We start from the raw sequence: 12,857 nt of genomic DNA, 5'->3' as shown, positions 1-12,857 counted from the left end.
CCATTAGAGCCTGCTCCAGCACCTGCCTGGCTGCCCTGCAGTCCCGGAAGCCTGCAGGGAGGCGGAGGGCAGGAGGGCAGGCACGGGGAGGAACAGAAAGGGTGTGTGGGGGTGACACATCAGAGAGGCAGCGGAAAGAGCGTGGGAGTGACTGTCCCCCCACGGCCCCTGCGAATCACGCCTGGGGCTGCCCCGCTCCAGGCACGGGACCAGCGGGACTTGGGGAAGCGGCCTGGCGGAGGTCACGTGACCGCACGGTCCGGGGAGGGGTCCTCGGCCAGGGGGGCCCCTGCAGGCGCAGGCCCTGGGGAGGGGGTAGCCGGGCTGGGCGCTGCGGCCAGGGTCACTCTCCCCAGCCCAGTCCCCAGAGGGCAGCGACCCGCAACTGCTAGACACGGGGGGTGGCCGTGGCTGGGCGGGCGGGAGACCCCCCGCCCCCATCCCCCTGCACCCCGCGGCGCCGGGAAGAAGAAAAAGAAACGAAACTTGGCGGCGGGTGTCGGCCGCGCCGCAGCCCGTCCCGTCCCGGCGGCCGCCGTGCCCAGGCGCTGCCCGCGGGGCCGGGCACTCACCCTCGCGGGCCTTCTTCCTGCGGGCCAGCGTGCCGCCCAGCCTGCCCAGGAACGACTCGTCCTTCCTCATCCTGCGGGCCGCCGCCGAGGACATGGGCCGCTGGACCGGCTGGCGCCGCGCTCCAGCCGCCGCCAACGCCGCTGCCCGGGGAGTGGCTGCAGGACGCGGCCGGCGCCGCCCCGCGCCCGCCCCCCTGCAGGCGGCCGCTCCGGCCCCCCGCGCCCGCCCGCGCCCCGCTGCACGCAGGGGCGGCTCTTGTTACTGTAGCGCTTGACTGTTACTATAAACTCTCAGGCAGGGGCAACAGACCTGGGGGCGCGGGGACACGCCCGCCCCGCCGGGGTCCACCCCAGGGCCTAGCGCCCACCGGGCCACAGCGGCAAGGCCCCCAGGCCTGGAACCGAGGCGGTGGCCGGTTCACGGGTTCTCTGGTGGGATGGGGCAGGTGTCTAGGGGGACCTGAGTAGCCCCGAGTGTGTGTGTCTGTGTGTGTGTGTGTGTCTGTGTGTGTGTCTGTGTGTACAGACGAGCACCCGGCAGCTGGGGCGGGCGCTCAGGGGCCAGTCCGGATGGCTGGAGGGGGGACCCCCATTCAGGACCCTCGAGACTTCAGGGGTGCTGTGGGTGTAAAGACCCCGGGTCGTCCCCTCGCCGTCACCCAGAGGGGCTGAGGCAAACACCAGGGGCCCACAGGGGCAAGTTTGAGGACTCGGTTCAGAGCCAGAAGGCAGGTGGTGAGGTAGTCCCGGGGCCAAGGGGAGGGGCCGGCCAGTGCCGCGTGTCGGATCTTCTGCCTTATTCATGCTGTGCTCTGCTGCTCACGACCCAACAGAACACCGCCTGGCCGCCACCCACCCTAACACAGGACTAAACCCTCATCCCACCTTAAACTCACCCCCCAGGTTCCTTTCCCAACCTTCATCCACAACCACCCTGGGACATTCTGGAACCTTCTGGAACAGCTGCAGGGCAGGGAGCTCGGCACATTGGCTGGCACGCGCTGGGCTGACCAAGTCTGGGTGTTGGGCGAGGAGAGGGCACTGCCCCAGGCGCCGGGGCTAAGGCGCGGGCAGGGCAGGCGTGCTGACGGGCGCTGAGGCCGACCCCCAGGGCCCTAGACGGCCTGGGCAGCCCGGCCCCAGGCAGGCGGCTGACCGCGCAGGGCCCGGCCTGAGCGGCCACTACAACTCTTGGGCTGGAGCGATAGGACGGACAGCAGGGAGGACTGATTGACCGGGCCTGATCCCTGACACCTCACAAGGTCCCTCAAACACCCCGAGATCGCTGGGTGCAGAGCCAGGAGCCAGCCCTGAGCACTGCGGGGCGAGTCCCCCAAACACAACCCCCTGAGGAGATGCACGAGGGCACGGTGGGGGCGAAAGGCCCGAAGCGTTTGCTGCCGTTCAGTCTGGAGCTGCTGAGCGGACGCTGCACACGTGCCTCAGAGCAGAGTGGCCGTGAGGTGACCCCTCTGCCCTCCGTCCTGCAGGGTCGGCCGCAGAGATTGGGGCAGACGCGCACAGGGACAGTCCAGGCTCCAGGACCGAGCGGGCAACTTCCCGGGGGACGCAGGAACCAAAGCCGAGGCCACGAGCCTGCACCCGGACCCGGGTCAGCTGCCAAGGGGCAGCCTCGAGGCCCCTGGCACAGGTGAGGGGACACAGGGCGCGGGCTGCCTGCACAGCAAACGCTGGATTTCCCCGCCACGTACAGAGACAGAAGGGCTCGAAGATCTGATTAACGGCTTAAAGCGGACAGGGAGCCAGGACGGGGCCTGGCTGGGAAGGGCCTGGGGTGCCCCTGAGCTGAGGCTGGCGCTGGCCCAGGCGCCGGGCTGCTCGCGCCCCCTGCTGGATGGAACCGGACTCGTCTCCCGGCAAAGGCTCCAGGTTTGCAGCTGCTTCCGCTGACCGCACCGGCAGCGGGGGCACACGCGGAAACAACACACATAGACACAGACACACACGGACTCAAACACACACAGAGACACAGACACCGACAGACACACAGAGATACACACAGATACAGACACACACACAGACTCAGACACACACAGACACAGCCCTCCTGCCCTGGGGCAGCAACACACAGAGACAGACACAGACACAGAGACACAGACAGACACACAGAGATACACACAGATACAGACACACACAAACGCAGAAAGACACAGAGACACAAACACAGACAGACACAGCCCTCCTGCCCTGGGGCAGCAACACACACAGAAACAGACACACACACATACCCCCAACTACTCTCCCACACTGAAAACAGCAACACACACACACACACACACACACACACACACACACACACACACACCCCACCCCTCCCGCCCGGGGCGCTGGGCCGAGGGGCAGCGGCCGTGAACTCTGTGCACGATCCCAGCCTTGGTGGCGCCGTGGACTGACGCTCACGTGGGCGGACACGGGTGGCGATGAGCCCGTGCCCTCGGGCGTCAGCACACGCTGCTGCCACAGGAGGGGCTGACGGGTGTCGCCGGGCGGGAAGCATTCTCCGCTCGGGCCCAGCTGCCGTGAGCACTGGGGATGGAGGACGCAGAGACATTCCAGCAGGGGGCGCACACACTCCCGGCCCCGCCCCCCACAGGCTTCTCTCCCAGCACGAAGGGGACACTCTCTGGGCCAGAGGGCCGCATGGGGGAGGCACCTGCCTCGCCGCGGCCAACCCAGGCTCAACGCCCGACATCCCCAAGTCCTGCAGCGCTGCCAAAAGCGACCCTGAGCACAGGACCAGGAGTGACCTCTGAGCACCGCAGGGTGGGCCCAAGCACTGGCGGGTGAGACATGTCTCGGTGGCACCGGCCAGGCCAGGGGTCCGGCACCTGCCCTCCCCGCGGCAGGAAGGCTGTATCAGTCCTGGGAACGTTCTAGAACAACTCCGGGTGCACAGAAAAGCTTCCAAGGGAAAACGGGAATCTGGGCAAACAGGTGACCGCGCCCCTCCCTCCCCAGGCTGACGCCCGCCCTCCCTCCAGTCACACCCGTGTGACGGTGGCAGCGATCTCCCCCGGCTGGGGAGACGGGCGGGCGGAAGGGCTGGGTTCAGCCTGAGCACTGAGCCAGGAGTAGCCCTGAGCACCACCAGGTCCAAGGCCGTCCTGGGCACCGGAGACCCCCAGAAGGTGCCCCCCTCTAAGCGGCAACACTGCCCTGTTGGCTGGGCAAGGACCCCCACAAGCCACGGTGGGGGGCGGCAGGAAGGGCCCGGGAGGGGTGCGGCTGCGGGGGGAGGGGACTGCGGCGAGAGCGAAGGAGACAGGAGAGTGTCTGTCTGCAGGTTTATTGGGCGGCGCTCACGGGCGGGGCCGGGCCCAGCCGCTGCTCCTACAGGAACCGGATCCCGGCTCCGAACTGGACCCCGTCACAGATCCTGCAGGACAGACAGACAGATAGACAGACAGACAGACAGAGTCAGCAAGGACAGGGCCCGCTGCAGCTCCGAGGCCCCACCTGGCCCCGGTGGCAGGAGAAGGTCCCTGTCCCGCGCCGGGCAGCAGGTGGACAGGCCCTGTGAGCTGGGCGGCTGGGGCGGGGCCACCACTGCCCTGCGCGATGCCTGATGCCCACTACCCACAGCGCCAAAAAAACGGGGCACACAGAGGGGGCCCCGGGCCCAGACTCCCGGGGTTCCTCGGCCAGACGGGCTCTGGAGGGTCCCGCCTCCCCACCACAGTGCCCCGTGAGGCACACACAGCGCCACCTGGTGGCAACACTGCGCAGGACAGTCAGAGCAGGCAGGGGCACCCCAGCAGGGAGGCGGGCTCCGAGGGGTGCAACATGGGGACACGCGAAAGTGGGGTCCATGGAACACGGAAGCCTGCACTTCCCTGCGTGGAGAGGCAGGCGTGGGGTCACGGGGGAGGGGGCGCCAAGTGGGTGGGTCATATATGACCCCAGGGCCGGGCCGGTCCATGCCCTTGGCCTCGGCCTCCTGAGAGCCCCCCCCCCGAGAGCCCCCATCCCGGCCGGGGACCACAGCCTCCCAGGGGCAGGACTGAGCTCGTCTGCGGCCCAGCCTGGCCCAGCCAGCAAGTTCTGGGGGCGGGGCCCCGCTCTGGCTGACCACTCCGACCATTCCAGGGGGCACAAGCTGCAGCATCCAGCACCACCCCCCCCCCCGCGGCACCTGTGGATGCACCCGCCCACAGCAGGGCCAGTACTGGGGGTCTGTCTCCCTGTGGCCGCCCCCAGGCACCCGCTTGCCTCCCGGCCGCCCCCGGGCACCCGCCTGCCCCCCAGCCGCCCGGCACCTACTTGTCCCCGCGCTGCACGCCCATGGGCACGCAGTAGTTGAGCTCCAGCCGCGCGATGTTGCCCAGCCGGAGGACGATGCCGGCACCGTAGGACCAGCGGATGCACTCGGCCAGCTTCCGCAGGTGCGCCCGGGGGCCCTCCCCTGCGAGGGAAGGCGGCTGACCCCGCCGTGTGGCCCCGGGGCCCAGACACACACCCTGCCCCCTGCCCCCAGGCCTCAACTGAGGCTTAATAAAGGGACCCAGGCTGCATACGCCGCAGGGGACACACGGACCCGGTTTCGAGCACCACCAGGAGCAACCCCTGGGCATGGGGCCAGGAGGGCGCCCCCAGCACCACCCACCCGCCCCCCCCCCCCAGTCCTGCGGGCACCCCGCTCGGCTCACCGTAGTTAAGGTTGCACAGGTTCCCGGCATTGAGGAAGAAGTGTGTTCGGAAGAGCTCCCCGAAGCCGCCCTGGCCGGGCCGGAAGGGCAGCGGGGTGTAGAGGTGCAGGCCGCCGGCCCAGTACGCCTCGCCCCCCAGGTAGTCTCCTGGGGACAGACGGCGGAGAGCACGGTCAGCCCCGCCCGCCCGCAGCCCCGGGGCTGCCCCAGCGGGACCTGCTTTAACCCAGTGAGAGTGCATGTGTGTGTGTACATGTACATATGCACATATGCAAGGGAAGGGAACACGTGAGGGTGCATGTGCAGGTGTGTGCATGTGTGTGCACGTATGGGAGTGCAGGTGTGTGTGCACATGTGCACGTGAGCAAGGACACGGGTGACAGTGCGTGAGTGCATGTGTGTATATGTGTGCACATGTGAGTGTAGAGCCGTGTGTGGGCACACGAGGGGCCTGGGTCTCCGCACCCCGGGGGGGGGGGGTCTGACCTTCGCTCTGCGGGCCGACACTGTGCATGCTGAAGCCGCGCACGCTCGTGGGTCCCCCGAGGTAGAACCTGGAACAGAGGGCGGGGGTGGCCAGGCTGCTCTCCGGCCGCAGGACACGCAGCGAGCCCGCCACACCCGGGACCTCGCCAGCACCGGCCGGCCCAGCTCACGCGACACCGAGCAAGAGCAGGGCACACACGGCACCCAGGCGCCGGACACGCCCGAGGGGGGCACACGAGCGGGGACATGGCCAGCCTCCGGCTGCCGGACACTCACCTGTCGGCAATGCTGGACGGCTTGTCCCCGATGGGCACCAGCATCCCGCCCCACAGGGAAGCCGAGAGCACCTGGGGGGCGACAGCTGAGTCTACCGGGGCTGCCGTGGCCGGCTGGCGAGGGGGCATGGGGGGGGGGGGCGCCTGTCTCTGGCTTGGGTGGGATCCGGGGAGCCAGTCCGGGCGGCCGTGTGCAAGGCGCCCCCAGCCACTGCCTCTCTGGCCTCTCTCTGCCCAGCTCGGTGGACACAGGGGCCGGGCAGCTGCCCCCGGGCCCCACCGCCCCCCCCCCCCCGAGCCCTCGGCAAACGTCAGGATCAACACAGGGGCCTGGACAAGCCGGTGCTAGCGGCAGAGCAGAGGAGGGAGGCCCGGGGTCCCCCAGAGCCGGCAGGGCCACGCCCCCCGGGCGCAGCTGGGCCCAGGGCCACGCCCTGCGCCCTGCCATGCGTGTGCGCGGACACAGGGGGCACCTCACCGTGTCCATGATGCTCTGTTTGTTCAGCTGGAGCTCAAAATCCTCCTTCAGGAAGCTTACGTCACCGCCGGTGTAGCCGGCCAGCTCCTGGGGGCAGCGCGTGGGGATGGGGAGCAGCCGGGCGCCGGCGCCCCTGCCCTGCCCTATCCCGCCCCTGCCCTGCCCCGCCCTGCCCCTGCCCGGGCCGCCCGCAGACCTGGTTGATCTTGAGCAGGGCGCCCTTGCGGGGCAGGATGGAGGAGTTGCGGGAGTCGATGACCATGGCGTGCTGCAAGAGACGGCACAGGGCATTGGTGCGGCCGGGGCCCTCCTGCGGGGGGGGGGGGGACGGGGGCGCGGCCCTTACCGAGAGGGACGACTTGAGCGAGTGGCCGCTCTCCTGGCGCACGGCGAAGGATGCGGTCCTGGCCAGGCAGCCCAGCTCCCGCCACACGCCCTCCCACTTGACGGTGTGGCTGGTCCTCCAGATGGGAAACTGCGGGCGGGGCGGGGGCGTGAGTGGCACGTGGGGGGGGCAGCTCAGCCCAGCAGCCCGGGGAGGGAGGGGCGCGGGGTGGGGGGGCGGCCACTGCTCACGCTGTACTCGGCAGACAGCCCTCGGTCCGTCTCCCGCAGGGAGCTCCAGGGAAACTGGCCCGTGACTTTGTACAAGTTCACGGAGAAACTAGGAGACAGCGGGGCGGGGCGTCCATCAGCCGCGAGCCCCCCGTGGGCAGCCGCGCCCACCCCGCCCCCGCCATCTACTCGGAGTCCGGCAGCCGCCGCTGGGCTCGGGGGTCCACTCGGCTTCCTACTTTCTCTCGAAGTTCCCGGGCTGCGGTTTGAAGAAAGACAGGCCGTACGAGGTCTCTTTGGTGCCATAGGAGAACTGGAACGTGACCTTCTCGGCACGGCCAAGGACGTTGGGGAGCTTGAGGCCCAGCACCTGGGGGAGGAAACGGGGGGGGGGGGAGGCTGTCAAGAAGGAGCCACGCCCGGAGTCCCCCCCGTCTGTGCGTGACGCGGGCCCTGCCGCTGTGTCCTCAAAGGGCACCGCGTGGCACGTGCCCGCAAGAACCGGGCAGAACCGGGGCGGACATCGGCCCCGCGGGTTTGGGGGCTGGGGAACGAGAGGAAGGGGTTTGCGAGGGGCACCCCAGCTTCCTGAGCTCTGTCAGAGCTGTGCCCGCTGAGCCGCACGACACACGATTCCAGGACGGGCCGAGAGACGGCACAGCGGGGAGGGCGTTTGCCTGGCACGCGGCCGACCCAGGCTCGATCCCCGGCATCCCATAGGGTCCCCCGAGCACCACCAGGAGTCATTCCTGAGCGCAGAGCCAGGAGTGACCCCTGAGCATCACTGGGTGTGGACCACCCCACCCAAAAAAAAAAAAAGATTCCAGGAAGATTCTGGAAGCAGCCAGGGGGCCATGAAATAAAACTAAGTTTAAGGTCCGTGAATCTGAAGACTGTCTTCAGAGACCATCTCTGCTTTCTCTGGGGGGGCTGGGGGGCCACACCCGGCGATGCTCAGGGCGGCTGACTCCGCACTCCGCACCAAGGAATCATTCCTGGCGATGCTCGGGGACCCCGTGCCGGGGATCGACCTCAGGCCTGAGGTGTGCACCCTCTCTGCTGTCCCAGCCTCCCAGACCACCTCTTCCTGGCGGACGCCTACCATGCTGCCCTCGTTGTTCCCGACCATGGTGTTGTAGCTGCCCGTCAGCCTCCGCAGCTCCGTGACCTCGAAGGTGACGTCCAGCCCGTTGGGAAGCGCGTCGTCGCCTGAGGCCAGAGTCCTGCAGTCACCCGGCTGGCCGCAGCTCTGCCCCACGCCGTCCCCGTCCTGCAGGGCCACTGCCCCGGGCTCAGGGCCCTCGGGGGCCCTGCCCGGGGAGCCCCGGGTCCTGAGACGCCACCCGCCCACCGCCCACCTTGGCACGTGTCGATGAGGACGTCCACTTGTCTGAATATCCCCAGGCGGAGCAGCTTCTCGCGAGCTTCGTGGGCTCGGCGCATGACCTGCGGGGCCAGAACATCCCTCCCAGGACGGGCCGAGGGCGCCCAGCCAGCGGGAAGGGGACGCGCACAGAAGCGGAGACCGTCCTCCGGATGGGGCCAAGGTCGGGCGGGGGGGCACAGGGGCTGGGGGGGACACTTGCCTCGATCAAGTTCCGAGCCTTGAACACGCCTCCGATCTCGCACATGATGATGTCGTCCTTGGTCCTGCCCAGCCCGTCGAAGTGCACATGCTGGACCACCACCTGCGGGAGCACGGGGACAGCTGGGGACAGCTGGGGACAGCCCTGCGGGCCTCCTGCCTCCCCCACACGCTGCTCGCCTGACTCGCCTGCCTCGGCCTGGGCTCCTGGGCCGGCCCCAAAGCCTGCTGGGACCAGGGCCCCCCTGGCCGTGACCACTGCACAAGGACCACGACAGCACCAGGGGCTGACCCAGGAGCACCTGCCTCCAGCTGTAGTGAGACTGTCTCTCTCTGCAGTGGGACCGACTCTAGGTACAGCTTGACTGGCTCCGGCTGTAGTGCAACTGTCTCGAGATACAGTGTGACTGGCTGTAGCGTGCCTGTTCCTGGCTGCAGTGCAGCTGTCTCCAGCTGTAGTGTGGCTGTTTCTGAGTGTAATGCTACTAACTCCAGCTGTAGTGCGGCTGTCTCCGTCTGTAGTGCAACTGTCTCAAGATACAGTGTGACTGGCTGTAGCACGCCTATTCCTGGCTGCAGTGCGGCTGTCTCCGACTGTAGTGTGGCTGTTTCTGAGTATAATGCTACTAACTCCAGCTGTAGTGTGGCTGTCTCTGGCTGTAGTGTGGCTTTTCCTGGTTGTAGTGCTACTGGCTCCAGCTGTAGTGTGTCTGACTCCAGTTGTAGGGTGACTGACTCCGACTGTAATGCGGCTGTTTCTGGGTGTAATGCAGTGTGACCCTGGCTGCAGTGCGACTGTCTCTGGCTGTAGTGCGGCTGACTCCGCCCAGACACTAAGTGCAGATTCCAGGGCCGGGGCTGTCTCTGAGGACACGGAGCACTAAGGCCAGCGGCATGGGAGCTCCCGGGCGCAGGCAGAGGCGGCCTGACGGGCCGAGCAGCTGACAGCAGGGAGACAGACTCGGCGGGAATAGGGAGGAATCCGGAAACCGAGAACCTCTGAGGACCAGACACTCCCCTGGGCTCTGGGTTCAAACGCCCGCACGTGAGCCCCCCCCCCCAGACACGCACATCTTTGTTTTCCAGAATTTCCTGCTTGGCTTCAGGCTCCACGCTGGCGAACTCCGCTTCTTCCCCTAGGCCCCCGAACTCAGGCCCGCTGGGTGGAAGCGGCTCCAGGCTCTGGGGGGAGAACACGGGGAAACTGAGTCTCGGCCACGCAGGAGAAGGGACTCGCCCCAGGAGAAGGGACTCGCCTGCGCCGCGAGACAGATTTGAAACGACTCGCCACGAGGCAAAGCCAACCAGGAACCAAGGGGCCGCGCTCCAAATAAAACGGTCTCGCGCAGTGGAGAAACACGGAGGGGAGTGTGAGGGGCGGCACCGCTGATGGGCCCGGAGCACCGCCAGGGAGGACCCCGAGAGCCGGGAACAGCCCGAGCACCATCTGGTGGGGCCCAACACCCCCACACCCCAAAAAACACCCGCCTGCAAAGAAGACACTCCACTGGGTGGGAGAAGGTGTCCGCACGCCCCATGCCGGGCAGGGCAGCCGGGCCAGGCAGAGCATGGCTGCCTCGCCAGGGCCTGCTGGATCAGAACCGGCCACTGCGAGACTGACCACAACCAGCCACTGCGAGACTGACCACATGTGGCTGCTGTCAGCCCCTGAGCTAGCTCACGAGGCGGCACTGGCCCCCGCGGGGACCCTGGCCCAGAGACGGCACCCCATCCCAGGAGCCCCCTCCCCCGGCCCCCTCCCCAGGCCCATCAGGGGCCCAGCCAAGGCTTCTCGCCTGGGAGGGCCCTGGGCGGAGGCCGGGCAGGCAGAGGGACAGAAGGACAGACGGTGGCCGTCACTGCGTTGGTCTGTGGGGCTCAGCACGTGGCCGCCTGCTGCCTTATGGGGGGGTCATGCCACTGTAGTGCGGGGCTGCTGGCCAGGGGGCAGGGCAGACCTGACACCGCCGTGCGAGGCGCCAGGAGCGCCCAGCGTGGCCTGACGGGGCCGTTTCTTGCCAGCAGGGCCTCCTTGCAGTGCCGTGATTCCATGAGGACCCCTGAGTTACTGCTCCGCTTCTCAGAACTACCCCCGACGTGCTCGCACACCAGCGGGAGCCCAGGGCAGCGGGTCCCGGCTCTGGGCACGCACACCTGAGCAGACACAGCCCGCCCTGCGAGGGACGCACCCCAGGTCTCAGGCCCGGCAGGGGACAAGGGCACCCAGAAGCCCAAGGCCCGGCACGGGTCCCAGCTCCACCCGGAGTGACCCCGGAGCAGAGCCAGCAGTAGCCGCTGCACACCACTAGGTGGCTCCCAAAGCCCGAGGCCTGACCGCACCCACTCGTGTTGTGCATTGGTGCTCTGGGACCAAGCAAGCCTCTGGCCGGCCCCGTGTCCCCGGCACGGTGGGTGAAGGGGCAGGGGGCTGGCTCGAAGGCCAAGGCATGAGCTTGGCACGGAGGATACCAGGGCTCGGTCCCTCCATGGACCTCCAGACGTTACCCAGGGTCTGGAGCAGCCCAGGGACCGGTGTTTGGTGAAATTAGTGGAACGATTTAGACTGGGCTGGAGCGGTAGCACAGCGGGGAGGGTGTTGGCCTTGCACACGGCCCACCGGAGTTCAACCCCCGGCATCCCACAGGATCCCCCGAGCACCGCCAGGCGCAATTCCTGAGTGCAGAGCCAGGAGGAACCCCTGAGCATTGCCGGGTGGGACCCAAAAAGCAAAAAAGAAAAAAGGAAAAGAAAGAAAGAAAAGAAAGAAAGAGAGAGGGAGGAAGGAGGGAGGGAGGGAGGGAGGGAGGGAGGGAGGGAGGGAGGGAGGAGGGAGACTAGAGATAATACCCGTGTAAGGTGCTCGCCTTGCACATAGCTGACCCAGGTTTATCCCCGAAACCCTGCATGGTCCCCAGGGGCCCCCGCTAGGAGTGACCCTTGAGTGCAGAGCCTGGAGCAAGCTCCGAGCACTGTGGGAAGGGGAAGAGTCAAGGGGAAAGCGGTAAGTGGAAAGGGGGAAGGGGGGAAGGCAAGGGAAAAGGGAGGAAAAAATGAGGCTGGATAGTCCAATGAGTAGGGCCTTACACATGCCAACCTGGACTTGACCCCCAGCACTCCTCGGGGTCCCCTGACCCCTCCAGGAGTGACCCCTGGGCACGAAGCCCGGGGAAAGAAACCAGAGCTTCTCAGGGCGAGCCCCGCAAGCCGCGACAGAGTCCGCCCACCACCGCCAGTGAAACCGAGAGGTCACGCTAGGGAAGGCGGTGCTGGGGCCGGTCCAGTGGTCAGGGGAGCAGCAATTCCAGGGTCAAGGCCAGCCAGGCAAGCCAAGGCTGGCTGCACACCCGCCGGCCAGCGCCTGCCAGGCCCCAAGCGCCCGGTCAGCAGCAGCTGCAGGAACTGACCCGTGGGAGACTCGGGTCCGAACCTGCGCGCCCAGAGGAGCTGGGGGGGGCGTGACAGAGGGACCCCAGCCCCATCCCAGCCAGAGGGGAGTTAGGACTGGGTGGGGCGGGGTGGGGGCGGAGAAGGGACGAGATCTGAGATGACGGGAGTGGGTGAGGGGGTGACGCTGGCAGGGGCAGCTGCTGCACGGGGGCTCGGGGCAGCTCTGGGGGGCGCCCGCCCCCCTCGGAGCCCCGCGGGGCTAGGAGCTCAGCGCCCCCCGGCCTGGCAGCGAGCAGGGCTGCGGGGGGCGGGGGCGCCGGGCAGCGGGCGGCGCCCGGGGTCACCTTGGGCACGTGGCCGCTCTCGGGGCTCCCGCCAAGCCCCGGGGGCAGCCCCGCGGGCGCGCCCCCGGCGGGGAAGGAGACGCCCCACGAGCTGCCCCGGCCCGGGTGCCCCCCACGAGAGCCCGCGCGTCCCTCCCGCGCCCCCCGCGCCGCCGCCCCGGAGTCACGCCCGCCGCGTCCCCGCGCGCCTACCCGCGCGTGCACCGTGCCCATGGTTCCTCTTCCGGCCGCCGCCGCGCACAGCACCCAGGGCCCGACGGGCGACGACGCAGGGCGGCTCCGCGGGGCAGGCGGCTGTGCCAGTCAGTGCATCACCCACAAGCCCCGGGACGCTCCGCACTGGGGGCGGCCATGATGCCGCGCCGTAGCCCCGCCTCCTGACCCCGAGAGTGGCCGTTCATTGGGCCGCGGGAGCCCGTCACCCGGATGTGCTCGCGGGCCGCGCAAGCGCAGAGCGGCCGCCGCCCGCCCCGGGAAGGGCTGGGTTCCGGGGGCGAGGCTACTCCCT

General features: G+C 68.5%; 2 protein-coding genes across 2 annotated transcripts in view; both read right to left on the bottom strand.

Moving 5' to 3' along the window:
* Window positions 1–774, bottom strand: part of PARVB (parvin beta) — a 31,510-nt gene extending 30,736 nt beyond the window's left edge. The window contains exon 1 of the mRNA XM_004610566.2: window positions 573–774. Within this exon, the coding sequence (XP_004610623.2) occupies window positions 573–666 (94 nt within the window). The 5' untranslated portion in view covers window positions 667–774. The remainder of the gene's footprint in view (window positions 1–572) is intronic.
* A 3,089-nt stretch (window positions 775–3,863) lies between these two features.
* Window positions 3,864–12,733, bottom strand: SAMM50 (SAMM50 sorting and assembly machinery component). The gene is made up of 15 exons (XM_055142104.1): window positions 12,542–12,733; window positions 9,690–9,800; window positions 8,620–8,721; window positions 8,392–8,479; window positions 8,136–8,242; window positions 7,273–7,403; window positions 7,055–7,142; window positions 6,825–6,953; window positions 6,675–6,746; window positions 6,479–6,565; window positions 6,002–6,072; window positions 5,726–5,793; window positions 5,240–5,386; window positions 4,854–4,995; window positions 3,864–3,969 (listed from the first exon to the last, which is right to left on the bottom strand). The coding sequence occupies exons 1-15, from the start codon at window positions 12,560–12,562 to the stop codon at window positions 3,924–3,926; spliced, it is 1,410 nt and encodes a 469-aa protein (XP_054998079.1). The 5' UTR covers window positions 12,563–12,733; the 3' UTR covers window positions 3,864–3,923.
* Window positions 12,734–12,857: the final 124 nt, after the last annotated feature.

Source organism: Sorex araneus, chromosome 6 (genome assembly GCF_027595985.1).
Source record: "Sorex araneus isolate mSorAra2 chromosome 6, mSorAra2.pri, whole genome shotgun sequence".
Taxonomy (NCBI): Eukaryota; Metazoa; Chordata; class Mammalia; order Eulipotyphla; family Soricidae; genus Sorex; species Sorex araneus.
This window is presented reverse-complemented; position numbering and strand designations above follow the sequence as displayed.